At 45.4% G+C, this 20,374-nt stretch overlaps 1 protein-coding gene across 2 annotated transcripts in view; it reads right to left on the bottom strand.

Moving 5' to 3' along the window:
* Nucleotides 1–9,933: 9,933 nt before the first annotated feature.
* Nucleotides 9,934–20,374, bottom strand: part of LOC119456269 (vacuolar protein sorting-associated protein 8 homolog) — a 109,525-nt gene continuing 99,084 nt past the window's right edge. For both annotated transcript variants that reach the window (XM_037717942.2, XM_037717951.2), the window contains exon 14: nucleotides 9,934–10,067. In XM_037717942.2, the coding sequence (XP_037573870.1) occupies nucleotides 9,954–10,067 (114 nt within the window). In that variant the 3' untranslated portion in view covers nucleotides 9,934–9,953. The remainder of the gene's footprint in view (nucleotides 10,068–20,374) is intronic.

Raw genomic sequence — 20,374 nt, 5'->3', positions numbered from 1 at the left:
GATTCATCGTGTCCCAAGCAAGAACAAAGAAAAGCCTAACGTAATCATCAAGTTCGCATCTCGCACAGCTCGTGATACGGTGCTGCAAGCGGCCAAAAAGAAAAAACTTGGTCCAACAGACTTTGGCTTTGAAGGCACTGAGGCAGTTTACATCAACGAGCATCTATGCATAGAAAACAAAATTATGCTTGGTAAGGCTACGGCGCGTAAAAGGGAAAAAAACTGGAAGTTTACCTGGGTGGCAAATGGTAAAATTCTTGCTAGGAAAGCAGAGAATTCAAGTGTCGTACATATTGAAACTGAGGAAGATCTTTCGAAGATCTGCTAAGAATTCTTAACATGGCTTTGCATCAGTTGCCACTCAGTAAGCAGACTTACTCACTCGTACAGTGCAATGTACGGAGTTTGCACAAAAATATTGATAACCTCCACTCCTTCCTAGCCACTAATTCATCTCAATTCGATTTTGTGGCTGTATCCGAGACATGGCTAAATCCTGGTGAAGTAGAAAATATACCAGGCTACTCATTCTTTTCAAGGCCAAGGCTATCTCGCACGCGAGGTGGTGGTGTTGGTCTGTTCACAAAACGGGATATTGAGTGTTCTGTTGACCCACAGTTTTCATACTCTTTTTCGTATGAATTTGACTTTCTTGTTGTAAAAACTACCACTGTAACTATTGTTGTTGTCTATCGTGCCCCTAACCAACATACTGATAAATTTTTGCATCACTTGGAAGCTTTACTCCTTCACTTGACCAGCTCCAATAGAAAAATAGCAATATGTGGGGATTTCAACATTTGCTCCATAAACAATCCAAACCATGAATATTTTACCCTTATCAGTTCCTACGGCTTTCATAATGTTATTACGACACCTACCAGGGTCACTTCCTCATCATCAACGTCAATTGACCACATACTTTGCAATTTCGATACATCAACCAGCACTTCTCTTGTTTGTGACACAGTAATTTCTGATCACTGTCCGATTATAATCTTATTTCCGCGTGAGCACAACACCTGCCAACAAACTGCGAGTTACCATAAAAAATTGATATTGAAGTTTTAAAACAACGCGTTTTAGAAATTAGCGATATAAGTCTGCACCTGACTGACACAAACCAGCAATATAGCTCATTAAGTAACAACTTGAGAGAGGCCATTGTGCAATCTACTGTCATCCGCGAGAAGGGGTACCACAAAAAGCCTATTTGTCCAAGGATGACCTGTGCTATTTTGGAACTCATAAAAAGGAAAGACTATTGGCATACAAAAATCAAGCAAAACAGAGGTAACCCTTACTACGAAGAAAAGTTCAGGATAGCCCGAAATAAGGTGACACAAATCACGCGCGCTCGTAAAAAGGAATACTATTCTCAACTCATTGCTAGAAATTCAAGAGACTCGAAAATTACGTGGCAGATTATAAACTCCGTAATAAAACCAACTCCTAACCAACACAGTATGTCCTACGCTCAGGTGTCAGGAATATCAGCAGAATTAGTCGTGGCATCTTTCAATAATTACTTTTGTAGCATCGGCAAGGAAATTACGAATACATGCCGTGACGTTGCGCTTGATAGTCTGCCTGATAGAGGGATCAACTCCTTTGGTTACGTCGAAATCACAGCAGCTGAGATCGTCACAGTAGTCAATACGATGCCATGTAAACATAGCACTGGATGTGATGAGGTTTCTTCGTTTATATTAAAACAATGTATAGAGATACTTTGCGTTCCATTGGAAATTATTTTTAATCGTGCATTTTACACAGCTACGTACCCAGACCTCTTAAAGCTTGCTAAAGTTGTTCCTATACACAAAAATGGAGACCGAAACCTGCCTGAAAATTACCGCCCAATATCTGTCCTGAGTGCCATTAATACAGCTTTTGAAAAACTCATCGCGAAACGTGAATTTTGTCGAAAAAGAATCATTGCTAACACCGAGTCAGCATGGTTTCAGGAGCAAGAGGTCAACCGCCACCGCTATATTATCTTTCTCTGATATTGTAAACACCTACTTAAACAATAATATGATCGTATTAGGTTTGTTCATTGACATTAAAAAAGCTTTCGATACTGTACATCATGGGATATTACTTCAGAAACTAGAACGTTACGGCTTCCGTGGTGTCTGTCTCGAATTTTTCAGAAGCTATCTCACCAATAGACAACAAAAGGTACGATTTCTCGATGTCGAATCAGATTTTTCTGAGGTCTCAACGGGAGTCCCTCAAGGATCTGTGTTGGGACCCATATTATTTTCATTATACGTGAACGATCTGCCGTTGATATTGCGTAATTTCACTCCTGTTATGTACGCAGATGACACTGCACTCATTTGCGCACATGAGTCTACGCCTGAAGCTTGTAATATAGCTAACGAAGAAATGAAGCTTATCAGTAATTGGTTTCACGCTAATAAGCTGCTACTAAACGTAAAGAAGACAAAATATATGTTAATTCATTCTTCACACAAAGCTATAACTTTCGACTCAAGCGTGCTTCAGGTAGAGGGAGAGCCCATTGAACGTGTGAACAGCATAACATATTTAGGTGTTGTAATAGACCATCATTTAAACTGGAAAATGCATATTGCAGGGTTCGTACACAATATTTGGCTGGAAATTCAAGGACATTTCAAGGATTTCAAGGATGCAAAAAGGCAGAATTCAAGGAGTGTTAGCGTAATTTTATTTCCTCACATGACTTAGGAAAGGAGCCCTATTTTCGCATTAATTTCTCTTTCAAGAGCTGTTATCTCCGCTTCTTTTTCTTTGGCTGTTCGACGGAAACTTCGTCGCCTTTTGCCTTTCTGGTGGCTCTTCAAGGCAGATTCCCCCATCGTTGCAATGTCGACCGTCTTCTGACATAATGCGCACATTGCTGGATAAGGATCGCTTGGTTCCGGTCTCACCCAGTGACGATAGTCCGTATGTTGCAGACATGCAGGCTGAAACTTGCACTTCCCGCCTGGCATCTTGTCAAAGTAAACACACAACGCAAACGCGAACTTCAATGAAATAGCGCGCACGAAGCCGACAAACGGCCCGACTATAGTACCTAAAAGACACATACTAGTGTGCCGAGAGCGGGTGTCGCGGTAGCACCGAGTGTGATGCCTGCCGCCGCCGGCCGCTTGGTGCGCTGCACTTCGAGACTGTGCCGGACCATGCTGAGACATGGGCGGACTTCAGGCAAGACACGACGCGAGTCTCCCCATTTGCCCGGCGATCTGCCTCTTATGTTCTTGTCCCAATCCGCAATACGTTCGGGGTCTGCGGACGCGCTGGGTAATGAGATGAGCCGTTTCTTTCCGCGTCTCTAGGAAATCGCGGTTTCGCGACCTGTTCAAAGTTTCTTTAGACAGACGAGTGCACACATAGATGCAAAAAACCCACTCACAATAAGAAAAGACTGCAACGAAAGCGGCAGCAAGGCGAGAAATGAACTAAGCATTGCAATCGACGCGCAGCAATCAACACATCGCAAACGAACGTGAGTCGAACACCGCAGGATTTAGCATGATGCCGACAGGCATCGCCGTCTGGTGGCCCGCGGCGGCAGGCATCACAGCCCGCGCCACCGTCCCGCGTTGGAGACTCTCGGTGGACGGCACACTAGAGTATATTCTAGGCACTATACGCAAGCCGAGCGAGCGATATGTCTCGCATTGGATTGGATTTCCAATGCATATTAGTTGCCAGACGACGTAGGGGCTGCGAGATTTAAAACCGAAACTTCCTGATGTTGCCCTTTAGTAAACACAGCTTGTTTTCATAGGCATTCGTAAGCGAAAGGGCCTTAAATATCAGCATGACTTGCGGAGGTACATCGTTAATTTCCTCTAGCGGAACAAATCCCACGGGATTTTCAAGGATTACAAGGAGCCCACGGGTATTCAAGTACTTTCAAGGGCCCTTGAACTTATACTGTCAATATCAAGGATATTCAAGGATTTCAAGGGGCTGTGCGAACCCTGATATTGATTCGCTATGTAAAAAGCTCACCACTGTTTGCTTTGTGATATTTAAATGTCGCCAGTTTTTCGATGTACCAACTTTGAGAACCATCTATTTTGCTCTTTTTCATAGTCAGATATCATACTGTATAGAGTCGTGGGGCCATACGTATGAATCCTACCTAAGGCCACTTGTAGTGCTGCAGAAGCGAGCAATTCGGTTTCTGTCAAGTTCAAGTTATGCAGCCCCAACAGAGCCGCTTTTTAACAACTATCAAATCATGCCCCTTAAACTGCTAATAAACTATAAAACCACAATTATGGTGTATAACTGTATAACTAACAATTGTCCAGTTCACCACTCATCATTCATGTCTTCCCGGTTCCCAACAAGAGGCTACGAAGCCGGGAACTTCCTACAGCCTCTTGTAAAAAAATGTATATGGCAAAAGGCGGCTTCCTAGCATTGGTTGTACTTTGTGGAACAGTCTTCCTGTGCACGTAAAACAAAGTAAATACTTTTTTCTTATGCTGAAACGCCATTACAAAGACCTGTTTTAACGTTGAATTATAATTACAATACAAGATGTCTGCTACCTGCATGAACACACAAATGTAGAAATCGATATTGTATAAATATAAACCTCTGTTATTATTCATGTATGGATCCAAACTAGCTTGATGCTAAGGATCCAGATGCTTCTCATGTATTTTCGTCATTTTTGTATCCTTCTGGCAAATAAATTCAATTCAATTCAATTCAATTCAATCCTTCAGTTTTTCACTATTTTCTCGCCTATTAAAATCTGTTTGCAGTAAGAATGGTATGGCTGTGATCGTGAAAGGATAATCTACCATTTAAGCTCAACCTCCGGTTTCTCTTTAGTGTCCTTTTAAGCTGAACCGGCTACGAAGTCAGAATACTGTCATGCAGCAAAGGTTCATAAATTGAAGAGGTAGTGAAAACACATGAATATTGCTTATGCCTAGCCACCCTATGCAATTATTCATGTGTGAAGCTACAGTTTGCTTACGTGTGTACTAACAATTAACAGGGAGAATACACTTCGCAATTTCTGCCTCCACGCATAAAAACACTGAGAAAGTAAATAATGTACTGATAACAAACACATGTGTGATACACGACATTTTTTCAGCATTGTCACAGTTTGACAACATGCCTGAGTTGTTCATTTTGTGGGTATATGTTTTGGAGTGCACAATTTGTGTTGACATATTCGTGTATTGTTAAAGCTGGTACAGAAATTGTGCTCATGGCTGAGTGGTTCTTTAGAAATACTGAAGACTCCCGTTATTTCGACTCGCACTTTGATCTTTTGGTTAATGCGATCCCGACCGAAGGTCTCAGCTGGCGCAGATTGGTCTCCGCCGAATAATTCGAACTTGGCTGGCCTCCTTCGCCGTAACACAGCTGTGTTAGGCGGTGAAGCATACCAGAAGTGTAAAGGGGCCGCTGTCGTGGGACATAGTAAGCATTCCTTAATTATAGAGGCACGCACGGACAATGTCCGGTCACAGTACGAGCATCTAGACATCTAATAAGCATACTGGCAGCCATTCAGAGCTGTCTTGAACATTGCTACGGTGAATTGAGCCCTCGTTTTGCCCGCCATGCGTGTCTCGTATAGAAGACCATTAACAGGGCCTAGCGTGCATTCCTTATTTATACGCGCGCGCGCGCACGTGCCATGCATCATGAAGTGGAGAAAAACCATCTGTGTTTTGGGAAAGCTAGCGAAAAGGAAGGCGGTAAAATGAAAAAACTTGGAAAGTCAAGCGGGCACATAAAGCCAACAAAAGGAGGTCTACTTAAAGCTCTGAAGGCCTGCCAATAAACTTATTAGACATCCAGGTGCTTGTACTGTGACTGGAGACAGTGCATATGTACATGTAAATTGAGGAACATGTCCGTAACAGTGGCACCTTTCCCTGCTTAATATGCTTCACTAGATAGTACAACCGTATTGCAGTAAAGCTAACGTTAAAGCCAAATAATGCCAAGCAAATCAACAGCATGTATCGGCGTTTTTTTTTCTCCCTTTTGTTTCATTCGACCAGCCAGATAATTCGACCACTTTCGGCGGTCCTACCAGTATTGAATTAATGGAAGTAGACTGTAGTGCTGTGCGGGCAGCAAGGCAGATTTATATTGCAAGCCTAAAACTCATCTTTCAAGAATTGTGTCTCATGAGGCTCAATTAGCACTGCGCTTGTTTCTGTGTGCTTCTTTAGCATTCGTGTTCTCTTCATACTGCGTCAAAGTGCTATAACAAATGGTATATGCGTTTATGTTGTCCAAATTTTTAGAATGTGCATATTAAATTATACCCCATATCAAACTGGTAAATGTCTCTTTTTTTTTCTTTTTGTGAGTTGGAAACTTTGACTGCAGTCAATATTAGCAACTGTGAATATATTTACAACAGTTTTCAAATACAATGAGACTGCTAGGTGCGCATGATTCAACATAAAAGTGAAACAAGAATGAAGCAAATTCCACCCCTGCCACATTCAACAGAATGTCACCTAGAGCGCATCACTCAAGGAGCCAGACTTTTACCTCTAAACGGCGTCTAAATTGAGCTCAGAAATCACATTCAGCAATGAGTACTCTTATTCATCAATGCTGCAACAGTGTGTTCTCTTGGAATTAAATATGAATACGCTTGGTTGAGGCAATTTGACATTATAGTAACATCTGCAGCGAAGTGCTTTCTTTGCACTGCCATTCTCCAAGTTCTCAAATGAGGGTCCACATCTGCAAAATAGGGGTGTGCGACTATTCAAAAAATTTGAATATCATCAAATATATTTTTAATAGACAGTTATACTATAGCGTACGCTATACGCTGTAGAACAGCGTACGCTAAGCATTGCACGTTTATTACAGTCGTAGATGGCCTGCGAGATCTTCCGAACTCAGAGGCCTTATGCCGTCGTCGCGCCTATCTCCCGACTTCACCAATAGGTGGCGCTGACATCTCAAAGGTTTCCCTCGTTAGGCTTTGTTTCGTTTGAAACGAAAAGCGATCTCAAAAACTCCACAAGGTTATCCATAATACACTGTCGTCGAAGTGGCCTGAGACTATGCGAAAGCTGTTTACGCAGTCATTTGCTACAAACGAAGCGAATTCTACAAAAGCAACGCCCAATTCAATTCGAAGCAGGCAGCGGGGACTGCCGCCATGTTTTACGTGAACTACGTAAACCACGCAAAGACGGTAACGCTAAATCTGAGAAATAGCGTGTGTACGCTATACGCTATGGGTCGTTTAGCGTTCTGCGCATGCGCAGTGACGACCCGCTATTTTATAATGTACACAATGGCATAGCGTACCCTAAACTAAAACTGTCTATAGGTCGTTTAGCGTTCTGCGCATACGCAGTGACGACCCGCTATTTTATAGCGTACGCAATGGCATAGCGGACCCTAAACTAAAACTGTCTATAGGTCGTTTAGCGTTCTGCGCATGCGCAGTGACGACCCGCTATTTTATAGTGTACGCAATGGCATAGCGTACCCTAAACTAAAACTGTCTATAGGTCGTTTAACGTTCTGCGCATGCGCAGTGACGACCCGCTATTTTATAGTGTACGCAATGGCATAGCGTACCCTAAACTAAAACTGTCTATAGGTCGTTTAGCGTTCTGCACATGCGCAGTGACGACCCGCTATTTTATAGCGTACGCAATGGCATAGCGTACCCTAAACTAAAACTGTCTATAGGTCGTTTAGCGTTCTGCGCATGCGCAGTGACGACCCGCTATTTTATAGTGTACGCAATGGCATAGCGTACCCTAAACTAAAACTGTCTATAGGTCGTTTAGCGTTCTGCGCATGCGCAGTGACGACCCGCTATTTTATAGTGTACGCAATGGCATAGCGTACCCTAAACTAAAACTGTCTATAGGTCGTTTAGCGTTCTGCGCATTCGCAGTGACGACCCGCTATTTTATAGTGTACGCAATGGCATAGCGTACCCTAAACTAAAACTGTCTATAGGTCGTTTAGCGTTCTGCGCATGTACAGTGACGACCCTCTATTTTATAGTGTACGCAATGGCATAGCGTACCCTAAACTAAAACTGTCTATAGGTCGTTTAGCGTTCTGCACATGCGCAGTGACGACCCGCTATTTTATAGCATACGCTAAACTAAAACTGTCTAATATTCAATTCGAAAAATAGATGTCCTGAAATGTTCGAATATTCGGTTGGATAAAAATATTCGAATCAAATTGAATATATTTCTGGCTGGGCGGTGGCAAACACGGTTCTTAGAATTTGTTTATATCTAATCTAAGAACATTGGGGCAATATTGTGTTGAATTTTGTTATAATTTCGTGCTGCTGGCAGAATTTCACCTGTAAAGCACACTTAGCCACTAAACGTCTAAACTTTGCGGAAAAGCCAGCCTCTCAGTAGCAAGGGGCACGAGATTGCGGTCTTTTTTCAGTGCTACCCCAAATTTTGAGCTTGTCGGTTGACAGCAAGTGCAATGAGTGATGACTGGCACAGGGTCAAATGCCTCCGAGTTTACGGGCATTTGATGCAGTATAAGGCACAGGCTCTCGAGGATGGCTAATGAGAATTAATAAATTTTCCAAGTTAACATGAGCCAAATACACAATGTTTTAGTATAACGGCTAACTAGTCTAGTTTTGTAACATTGACAATGTAATTGCAATGTTCAAACATGTCAAATTAACCCAACTTGCTAATAAATGCATGTGCATATCATTCGTGTTCAATTTTTTTCGAAATGATTTGTTTTTTTTTTTTTTCTTGTTTTTTTTTAAAGCCTTGACATATCCCCATTCAGGGACCTGGGCCAGTATAAAGTAAAACTATTCTAATCTATTTTTATTCCAAATAGGCCATATGCCCTCTATGAGGCGGCCACCCATATGGGCAGAGCTGGAGCCAATTTAACCTATCCTGGAGGGCTAATGGCTGATTTGGAATAAAAACAGAATGGAATAGTTTTACGTTATACCGACACTGCTCCCGGAAACGCGGCAGCAATCTGCACAAGATAATAAAATAAGACGTCACAATGTTCGTTGAAAAGAAAATAAGTTAACCTTTGACTCCCCCCGCCCGATCACTGCAAGGGGCCCCCCCATCACTTCTATCGGTCCACAAGGGGTCCCCGACACGTCTATGGCTGAGAACCACTGGTCCAAGGTATGCACAAATGCCAACGAGCTGACAAGATTCCCTTTTAAACCTTCATTCTGCTAATTCACGATCGCACATACTCCAAAGAAACCTGGTTGTTTTCTAATAATGGTCCACTCGAGTTTCAATAAAGTGTGATTCATAATGGGCAGTATTATGACAGAAAGTAGGAAATGTATCAAATAATGGGATGCCAACCTTGTTTTATAATGATGGTGAAAAAGGCTACTATTCGATAGTTCATTCAATTTGCTTTTGACACTATTTGATTCGGTCTCAAAAATTACTACTCGCACACCTCCACTCTGAACAAGTCGCCTTTGGTTCGACACTACATGAAGCAAAACATTGGTTTTGGCCCTCGCTTGTTGTCATCCACTGTATTTACATGGGCAAGACCAAGGGCGTCCTAAAATGTATGAAATGTGCATTGAACAGAAGGGCATGTTTATTTTGCAAATTTGTCAATAGGCAGATTCCTAGACTAATTCGAATTTTCTCTTAACATCGCTTTTATTTTCAGGATTATTCCTAGACATAATTAAAAGTAAGTGGCTGATAATTGCCCTTCACTGTTCTACAGTGGCTTCAGTACGATGGCAGTAGTCAAGTGAATGCGCCAATGCATTAGTGTCAGAAAACTAAAAAACCAGCGAAGCTGGTACCACAGGTCTGACCTGGAAAAAGCGCTAAGATATTACATGCATTCCGCGCTTTTAGAGATACAGACCCAGCCGCCAACTTGAATGCAAGAGCCCCAATCTCAAAGCCCTAAAAGCGCAATCCTCAACTACAATGACATAAATAATTACTTACCTCAAGTTCCTCCTGTGATCTTACATCAAGTACATGCAGATTCTCTGACGTATCTAAGGCCGCCAGTGTTCGAGAGTTCAGCCACTGAGCAAAAAAAGATAAAAAAAAAAGAAGCAATGCAATTCCTGAATTTGAACTACGGTGCCAAGGTAACTTTTGGCATCAATTTCTGAAGTCATGTTTACTCAATCTCTCCTTGCAAGTATGCATGTTAGACAATGAAAATTTCTTCTTGGCCTGGAATAATTTTTTAAATATAGATGTAACATATATTACATGAACACAGCAGACATGCCACTTGTACCAATTTAATCATGCCAAAGTGAACTTGCAACATATGCATTTTTTTTTCTAACTTTATCATTGCACACAGTGACCTCAACTTGAGCTCTTGAACAGCAATTTTTTCTTTCTATAGACACATGTACACTTTAGCATAATAGCAAAGCAGAAGGGCCACCAACCCTAAATTTAAAAGGCTTAATGAATGCAAACAGGCAAATACATCATGCAAATAAAACAATGGTACAACAGACACTTTAGTGGCATTTTTGCACAAGAAGTAAAAACACTTGCAAAGATATTCCAACCTCAAAATGCAGAATACTAGTGCAAAGAGAAAAGCATGGGAGATTAACAAGTTCTTTTTCCACAAATTAGTGGTCAATGCTTTGATGCACTCCATCGTCATCAGAGAGCATGTGCACAATGAAAACACCTTTGGAGGTAGCATACAAGGTGTCAGGGGTCAAGGAATGCGAGACTGACAAAACAGAGGAAGCAGGAGGTGCCATGATGTTTAATGGCACAAGGGCCAATACTGGCCAAAGAGTGCCAAGCAAGTGATTTTGAGTTTTGAATGAATTTCAAAGGATAGATGTAACACGGCTGTATAGATGCCTAAAATAGTCACTCTAAAGAGTGTAAAACACTTAAGTACAGTAGACTTCCGTTAATTTGACTCCAGTTCATTCGATATTTTGGTTAATTTCCCTTGGACCGAAGGTTCTGGCCAGCACCCATGGAATTTTATGGGCCCAACTTTGATTAGTTTGATCCTAAAATTGGCCTTTGCCGGAGAATTCCAACTTGACCAGTAGACAGCATGCGCCTGACCCCTATGGTGACCCCAATAGCAAATCCTTTAGTGCCAGCGTATGTCTCGGTGGAGCTTAGGAGACAGTGAATGCATTGAACACAAGTCATCTCCTATCGAAAATGCCAATTTTTGACCTGCCCTAGGAAGATATTGAACCAATAACCGTAGCTCACAACGTGATTACGAGAGAAGAAGGGAAACCAAGGCGTTCTAATTTGGTTAATCGTGACCACATAAAACCAACAAACAATGAAACCAAGGAGAGCAGAGAGGAAACTAGCTGTGGTTGAAATTGAAATGTGCAAAATGACGAAGAAAATGAAAATGGAAATGAAAGTGGACAAAAAGAAAACTTCCCACTGGTGGGAGCCGAACCCACAACTTCCCCATTACTAGTACGTTGCACTACCAATTGTGCTACGGCGACAGCAATCAATCCGGCCACTATCTTGAGTATTTATGTTTACTAGATCTAGCCATGGGAGTGTTAGCCAGCGCCACTCAGAGTCACGGTGGGCAGAAGATGTGGCCACCCTTTTTTTTTTGCCCGATGGCGGAATGTAACACATGAACTTAGGAGAGCAGGCACGTGGCTAAGAAAAACCTTGTATGCTACATAATGGCATCGGGGCTGCCAGATTCGAGACCCTTACTATTAATGAAAGAGAAAACAAGCAACACCAAGGGGCTCAATTTTTGTTAATCATGACCACATAAAGCCAACAGACAATGAAGCCAAGGAAAGCATAGGGGAAATTAGCTGTGGTTGAAATGGAAATGTGGAAAATGATGAAGAAAAGGGAAATGAAAGTGGACAAAAAGATAAATTGCAGCCGGTGAGAGCCAAACCCAGAACCTCCGCATTACGCACTCCCACCGTCCACAAGTTATCTTTTCGAAAAAATACGAGCACCTAAGCAGTGCGTACGAGTTGTAGATGTGAAAGCATTAATGTCCAACTGGCTGCAGCTGAGCGGTCCTTCGAGTTATTAACTCCTCATGGGCAAGCGAGCATGTCGAGATGCTTGGCGAATGCCTCCTAGACAGCCAGTGAACTTCAATCCGTGACATCGTGCTACCTTCCCCGACTGCCACAGAATCTCATCGGGATGCTCCCGAGTAAGCCGCGGTGATTTTGTCGTCACCGCTTTCGTCATGCCGGGCTTGGCAATGGAAATTTCCGTCCAAGTAGCATGACGTCATATAGCTAAGTGCACAGGCCTGCTATCTAGGAGGCACTGGTTTAGCCCAGTGGGTAAGACACCCGGCTCCCGAGTGTGAACTAGCAGGTTCAAAACTCACTACCGCCAAAGTTTTAACAGCGAACCTGTTTAAGCTGGAGGTAGTCTGGTAGTGTACGCAGAAAACTCCTCCACCTGGCGATGACATCACGGGTGTCGCCTAGCAACGAAGCGCCACCTCCTTGGCCCACCGCCGCTCCTGCCACAGCGCGCCACCTAGCAACGCCTTGCCTAACCTCCACAGCAGCGCCACTCGCTCCTCTGCCGTAGCTCCGCCCAGCTTCTCCCCACAGCCGCGCAGCTGGCAATGAGGTCACTCCACAGTATACAGCTCCGCGTCGCCGAGGCGCAAAGAGACACACTTTGCCTCACGAGTTTACCTGCCGAGCCACCGCCAGAAGCATCGGCTGCAGTGAGGGACACCAGGAGCGTTCGGCGCAAATGCGGTCGGCAGCAGCTCTAAGCATCCCACTACTTAAGAGAAGTGAAATTATACACTGGAGTGCCAATGTACCAGCTGTGGAAGAAGACGAGAACACTCGAGAGAGAACCAAGTCAAAGCTAATGAAAAGGCCAAGTTAAAGCTAAGAGAGAACCAGCTAATGAAAAGCCAAGCTAGGGAAGGGCCGCCAGCTTCGCTGTTTGCTCAGACTTCGCACCACTAGTGTCCCCCATGTTTTTTTTTCCATTAGAATTTATACTGGAATCTCGTTGATACTATCTCGACGGGAACCGAAAAATGAAACGTATCATTCGATAATCGTATTTCCGAAATACATTGCTCCTATAAGACAATGGCTGGGAAAAGAACAAAAAACGTATTATCCCGAAAAATGTATTCTGCAGAATAGCATCAGCGAGATTCCACTGTATTCTGTTTTTTTATACATTATTTCAATTATCAAGGTGCAGTTAAAATGTAGGCTAGAGCTTGCACGGACAAGGAATGCGCAGTCAACACAGGCTTCCAAGAGCGAGGGTGACGTAGCGTCGCGGCGATGCCCTCTTTCCTCACGCAACACCTGGCTTGCTACCACTGCAGAAGGTTTTCTCTTCTGCCAGCTCTGCTACATCAAGGCGCGCTCGTGACGTGGCATTGCTGCCAATGGAAATTTAGGTGCCATTTTTTGCTTGTCCAGACGACAGACGCCAGCCTTTTCACTCAATGGGCCATTTTATGCTTTTGCATCAAAAAAAGAAAATACAGCAGATCTAACATGCCCTGTTGGAATCTATATACAGTGAAGCTTTCTATGAATGCATAAGGAGTGCTGAAACGTGTGTTTATTCAGTAGTAGTGCAAAGTGAAACCAAGCGCTTTTCAGGTTGGCGAAGAATGCAATGCAGGTTTAAATGCAACCAGCATTATAGTGGTTAAAAGAGGTAAGCTGGCTTTCTGCGCTATTTGTTTTGGGTGCCCAACCTCCCCTTGAAGACGCAGATGTGACCATCCATGCAGTTGCCAGGCAGTGCAACACATGCGTAACGTGAGGCCATGTCAGTGATGGAAGCAACATTTTACTTTTTTGGAGCAGATTTCGGAGCAGAAAAAATGGTAGTTTGGAGCAGCTATTGGTGTTTTTGGAACAGATGGCAAAATATGCCATACAACTCCTAGAGTTAAAAGCATCACCGAAGTGTCTCATAAATATTAATATTTACTATGAAACATATTGGACATACAATACTCAATGCAAATTGCAAGAAACAAACAATTAAGAAGATGGATTGTTATCGAAAGCGCAATAAAATGAGCTATATATTTAAAATACCAGTACTTGTGGCAGAAATGAGATCAAAGCCGATAAAGCTGAGCATTATAATGTAACAGTAATCATTCACATGTCACAGTTGCCACAGCTGCAGTTGGTAATTAGTATGAGACCAAAGTAATCTCCCACACATTTCGCCATAGGCACCGTGGAGACCGTAAGCCGTGAAAAATGTCTCGGCAGGCTCGGCGGCAGCCGAGACTACGATTGGCTTCACCGCGCTTTCAAAATTGATGATAGTATACAGCTTGTTTTTGGTTACATTACGGGTTCCCTGGTTGGTCACACAGTTTAAGTTTCTCGTCTTCATTTTCACAGCGTCTTTTTGGAGGAGTTACCAACAAAAATGACAGTTTGGAGCAGCGTGTAGCAGCATTTCTCTTTTGGAGCAATTGAAGCAGCACATCCATCACAGCCATGTCCTCCGGTGCCCTCTCTCCCGTCTCACCGCGGCTCTCCGCATTGCGGCTCCTCGCCCTCTCCAACGACCCACATGCACAGGAGTGTGAGCCATCACTCCTAGATGGTGCTGTCATCCTGCAGCCGTTCTGAAGCAAGAGACATTTAGAGTATTGGCGGAAAAAAAAAGTCGCGGTTTCGCGCGAAAGCCGAAGCATCAATTGCGATAGCAAATTAGTGGGATAGTAGGATAGTAGTTTAGAAAGTAAGGATAGTAGTTTTATCAGCTGCATAAACTTGTAAACATTGGTATACTAACTAAATTAACAAGCATGGTGTCATGCGCGTGCACAAGCAAACATGGAACTCATCTCACTTGATGACCGCGAAAACTCTGTCAAAACGCTACAGTGAGTCAGCGCACCAGCAGCAGCTGTATCGTGCTTGATAAAGACAAGCGCCTCGTGCTAACATGCTTCCCACTCAGCGCTATTGCGCATGCCCGCTAACGTTGCAAACAGCAAACACGCCCCTGGGAAAACTATCTTGAATGTGTTCCCTCTCCACCTAAAACGTATAAATAGCGGTGCAAATAAAGCAACCTTGTTCTTTGTTAACTGACATTTTGGCTCGATTGTATTCTTTGCACGAACTCAACGAAACACGGTGTCAGAAGTGCGGCCCAACCACATGCATCCATGATGGAATTCTTAAAGCCTCCCGAGCCATTACGCCTGAGTGGCGACATTGCCAAACAATGGAAGCTTTTTAAGCAAAAATTCGAGCTCTTCCTAGCAGCCTCGGCTCCCAGAGAAAAGCCTCGGGAGGATAGCACGAAGACGGCCCTGCTGCTCAGTTTGGGAGGCAACGATGTGTTGGAAATCTACAACAACTTTACTTTCATTGAAGACGCTGAAAGACAGGACTATGCGACCGTTATCAAGAAGTTTGATGAGTACTGCGCAGCGCAGGTGAATGAAATACATGAGCGGTACCTATTTCGACGAAGAATGCAAGCAGAAGGTGAGCCATTTGAACCATTCGCAAGGGACTAGGCACCTGGCCAAATCATGCAACTTCGGCGTAATGGAAAATTCAATGATCCGTGACCAAATTGTATTTGGAACGAGAGACGACAAAGTGTGCCAGAAGCTGCTACGGGACAAGGACTTGACACTGGTGAGAGCTGAGCAGGTGTGCAAAGCCGCCGAGTTGACACACGCACAAAATGAAATTTGGGCACGCGAGCAGCGCCAAGTTGACTGTGTCCAGAACAGGCCAACAGAAACTGGTGCGTCCGCAGCATTTAAATGCAGTAGGTGTGGCCGGGAGCACGGCTCGAGAAATAGTACGGCATTTGGACGCAACTGTAGGCGATGCGGAGGCAAGAACCACTTTGCTGTGCGATGCAAGAGCAAGAGACAAGTGGCCGAGGTCAGTGCTGATGAAGACTTCACGATTCTTGATGTATCCGTAGATGCCATCGAGAGCCATCGTGACTGGGTAGTGGAAGCACAAGTCGGACGCAAGTGCATGAAGCTGAAAGTGGACACCGGTGCCCAAGCCAATCTTTTGCCAAATAATATATACCGCACACTACAGCCGGCGGCACAAATAAGTAAGGCACAAGAGTAAGCGTAGCTCAGTGCTACGCTCATATGGGGGAGGAATCATCAAGCCAGACTGAAAGTCACAGTCGGCAAGACGGCGATTGAAGTCGACTTCTTCCTGGTAAAGAAGGGACGCGCTATTATTGGTTTCGAAGCAAGCGAACGTCTGGGACTCTTCGTCAGGTCAGTCGATGCAATAACAACGGGATCTCCAGAGTTCATGCAGGAATACAAAGATGTCTTTACCGGCACCGGATGCCTTCAGCGCCTGCACAAAATGGTCTTGCGACAAGACGTCGTACCTACTGTCCAGATGGCTACACGAGTACCCCTGGCCCTGCTGAAACCACTGCAGACTGAACTCGACCGGATACTCAAGGCTGGCATCATAGCCAAGGTTAAAGAGCCAACGGACTGGGTAAGTCCGTTAGTTATTTTCAAGAAGGATGGTCAACTACGGATATGCATGGATCCTAGAAGAATTAATGAAGGTCTTAAGCGGGAGCACTTACAGATGCCTTGTCGCGGTGATATCGAAGCTGAGCTTGCAGGAGCGCGATATTTTTCACGACTAGACGCCAAGTCCGGTTTTCATCAAATACCGCTGCACGAAGAAACGTCCAGAATCTGTACGTTTTCGACCCCGTTTGGCCGCTATCTCTTTCTCAGGCTTCCTTTCGGCATCGCCTCGACATCCGAAGTGTTTCAAAGGTACATGAAAGAGATATTTGACGGGATTCCTGGCGTATGTGTGTATGTCTAATAAATCCTAGTGTGGGGATGCTCAAGAAAAGAGCACGACGAAAGGCTAAGAGCAGTCCTTAAGTCCGCGCATAAGGCGGGATTAACATTCAATGCTTCAAAATGCAAAATTGGTGCCACGGAAATTTCTTTTCTTGGTGACGTCATTTCCGAGAACGGCATACGGCCAAGCCCTGATTCAGTCGAATCAGTTTTAAATCTACTGCAGCCAAAGGACAAGAAAGGAGTTCACAGAATGCTAGGTGTCGTCAACTATTTTGCAAAGTTTGTACTGGCACTTGCAGAAAAAACTAAGTTGCTCCGGGACCTGATCAAGAAAAACAGTGTTTTTGATTGGACGGTTAACCATGCCACAGAATGGAACCATACCTGTGCCACTTTAAGTAGCCAGCCTGTTCTGGCTATTTTCGACCCAATGCGTGACACTAAAATCGCTTCAGATGCATCGCAAAACGGCATCGGCTCAGTGTTTCTACAGCGTTACGGGGACGCTTGGAAACCTGTCGCGTATGCTTCACGAGCACTCTCTGATACCCAAAAACGTTATTCCCAGATTGAGAAGGAAGCACTCTCTGTGGTATACGGTTGCGAGAAATTTCACCATTTTGTGTATGGACGCAGGGTCATCCTCGAAACAGACCACCGCCCTCTAATCAATATTTCGAAAAAGGTAATCGCTGACATGCCACCGAGACTGCAGCGCTTCTTCCAACGTTTGCTCAAATACAATTTCGAACTGCATTTTGTTTCAGGAAAGCAGTTCGTGTTGCCAGACCTGCTGTCGCGTGCCTCTGTCGGAAAACCGCAAAAGGATGAAGCAGACGAAGACATTGAAGTTTGTGGGGATTGAGGGAGGCGCCGGTGCCATTGCGCAGGCTCTGCCATCCCTCGCTATCCTTCCCCGCTGGCCTCCTTCCCCGCCCACGCCACCTAACCGGTTCCCGCGGTGGCGCTGCACACGCGGCAGTTGGCGGTGAGGGCGGGGCGATGACGTCACTACGCGGCCGGTGGTGGGCCGCTAGCGGCGGAGCGTGCCTCGGGACTTCTCTCCGGGACCAGCGCACGGTACGTTCATGCTTTCCTCTCGTCCGCCGACACCTTTGTGACTAGGACTGGAGCTCGCGCACGGTGCCTTTGTCCGTGCGGGGAGCGCGTACTTTGTGCTGATCCTTTCCCGACGCTAAGCCGACGAGCGGTGCCATTAGTGCTCGCGCGAGGTCGTACCTCGCCGAGCCGCACTTGCCGAAAGCCTAAGCCGAAGGATATTGCCCGTGCTCTCGCGAGTTGACCCATTGGTTATCGCCAGAGCAAGTAGCATAGCCGCCGGGACTTTTCCTAGCGGCGTGTCCCAGCTTGAGCCTGTGCTCTCGCTGCGACGTGCTATAGGCGCCTGTTATTGTATTTTCGCCCTGGTGCGGGACCCCTTTGGCTCCCCGCCGCGCGGGCGTTTGTGCAGTGCTGGTGCCGACGGTTTCAGTAAACGGTTTCCGTCAACTCAGGGCTTTACTGTGTTTTTGCGTGCGTCGCTCGGTAGCCCCTTGCGGCCTCTGAGCTCGCGCGCGAGCGGTGCTGGAGGCGACGGCTGACGCGGCCCTGTGGCTCGCTAAGCTCGAACCCGCGGTGGTTGGTCTCCTGTGAGACACCAAGAACCCACAAGTTCACGCCGTAAGTGTTGTGTTGTCACTTGTAAACGGTGCCACGTTGGAGCGCCTATCAAAAGAAACGCGAAATGACAGTCACTTGCAAAGTGTGGTTACTTGCCTCCAGAATAACCAACCCGTACAGGGACGATTTAAGCATTTCGGAAGTGAATTGTTGACTGTGAGTGGTGTGCTACTAAAAGGCTGCAAGGTCATGGTGCCGACCAGTATGCGTCAAGAAACGTTGCGAAGGATCCATGATGGAAATATGGGACTAAATAAGTTTAAGGAACGTGCGCGTCGTTTGGTTTTCTGGCGCGGTATGAACACTGATATCGAAAATCTGGTAAAAAAATGCTCAGTGTGCCAGAAGTACACATACCAGCAACATAGCGAACCCCTTCTTATCCGCCCAGTGCCTGCGCATGCATGGTGTAGGATAGGTGTAGACATCTTCCATTGTGCTGGGAAGTCGTATCTTTGCGCGTATGATGTGTTATCTAATTTTCCAGAAGTGGAGCAACTACAGGACACGTCAGCGGCCGGTCTCATTGATAAACTAAGTGCAATATTTGCAAGGTACGGCATACCTATGCAGGTGTGCACTGACAACGGACCGCAATTCTCCAGCTGTGAGTTCCTGCTCTGCACAAAAAGATACGATTTTCAGCATGTTACTTCGAGCCCACGGTTTCCACGCTCAAATGGTTTAGCCGAGAAAGGGGTTCTGGTGGTTAAAAGAATCCTTAAAAAAAACAACTGAGGGGGGAGACGACTTCTGGCTTGGATTGCTCAGTTACAGATCGTGTCCCCTGGAAGACAGTCGATCGCCAGGTGAACTGCTGTTTGGCCGACGGCTGCGAACACCATTGCCGGATTTCAGGGAGGTTCCCACCACGCCTGTGCGGAAGCATCGACAGAAGGAACAACCGAGTAGCCCCCTGGCTCCATTGCAGGAATGACAAATCGTGCCAGTGCGTGTAGACCAATGGGATACCAAAGCTAGAGTGATGCGGACGGAGCGGCCAAGGTCCTACCGAGTGGAGACAGAAGACGGCAAAATGCTGCGTCGGAACCGGCAGCACCTTCTTGCGACAGCCGAAGCTTTCAGCAGGGAGTCATCCACTGAAGATTTCATGGACGACGAAAGCGACAACGACGGCAGTGTAAGCCAGCATGCATCTTCAACCGATCGTGCACCGGGAATATCAAATGAAGCAAGTCCGCACTTGAGGACATCGACACGCCAAAGAAGACCGCCACAGCGCCTCTATTATGGCAGCAATCTTAAGCAATTGTCGTAACCCCTTGCAATGCCGTTTAATATGTTCACTTTGTTGTTTGTACAGAAAGGAATATGTATCGTGCTTGATAAAAACAAGCGCCTCGTGCTAACATGCTTCCCACTCAGCGTTATTGCTCATGCCCGCTAACGTTGCAAACAGCAAACACGCCCCTGGGAAAACTGTCTTGAATGTGTTCCCTCTCCACCTAAAACGTATAAATAGCGGTGCAAATAAAGCAACCTTGTTCTTTGTTAACTGACATTTTGGCTCGATTGTATTCTTGCACGAACACAACGAAACAGCAGCAAACAAAGTGAGCTTTGTGCTGGCGCTAGCATCAACGCAATCTTAGCTGCGAAAACACAGGGAGGGCGGACTCTGCCCCAGCCGCAGATGGCTTTCAAGGTATAGCCGTGTGGGCAGGAGCTTGCGGCGCAGAACGCCCTAGCAGGAGCACGCAGCCGCAGTAATGCACGGCGCCTCCATCTGACCACACTCCTACGGAGACTTCCGGCCGGTGGCAGTGCGCGGCGGCAGTAAAGCACCATCCCTCCACCTCCCTATCCTCCCTCTGGAGCGTAG

The sequence above is a fragment of the Dermacentor silvarum genome, chromosome 1, assembly GCF_013339745.2.
Source record: "Dermacentor silvarum isolate Dsil-2018 chromosome 1, BIME_Dsil_1.4, whole genome shotgun sequence".
NCBI lineage: Eukaryota > Metazoa > Arthropoda > Arachnida > Ixodida > Ixodidae > Dermacentor > Dermacentor silvarum.
Note: the sequence above shows the minus strand (reverse complement) of the source record. Positions and strands in the feature narration are given on the sequence as shown.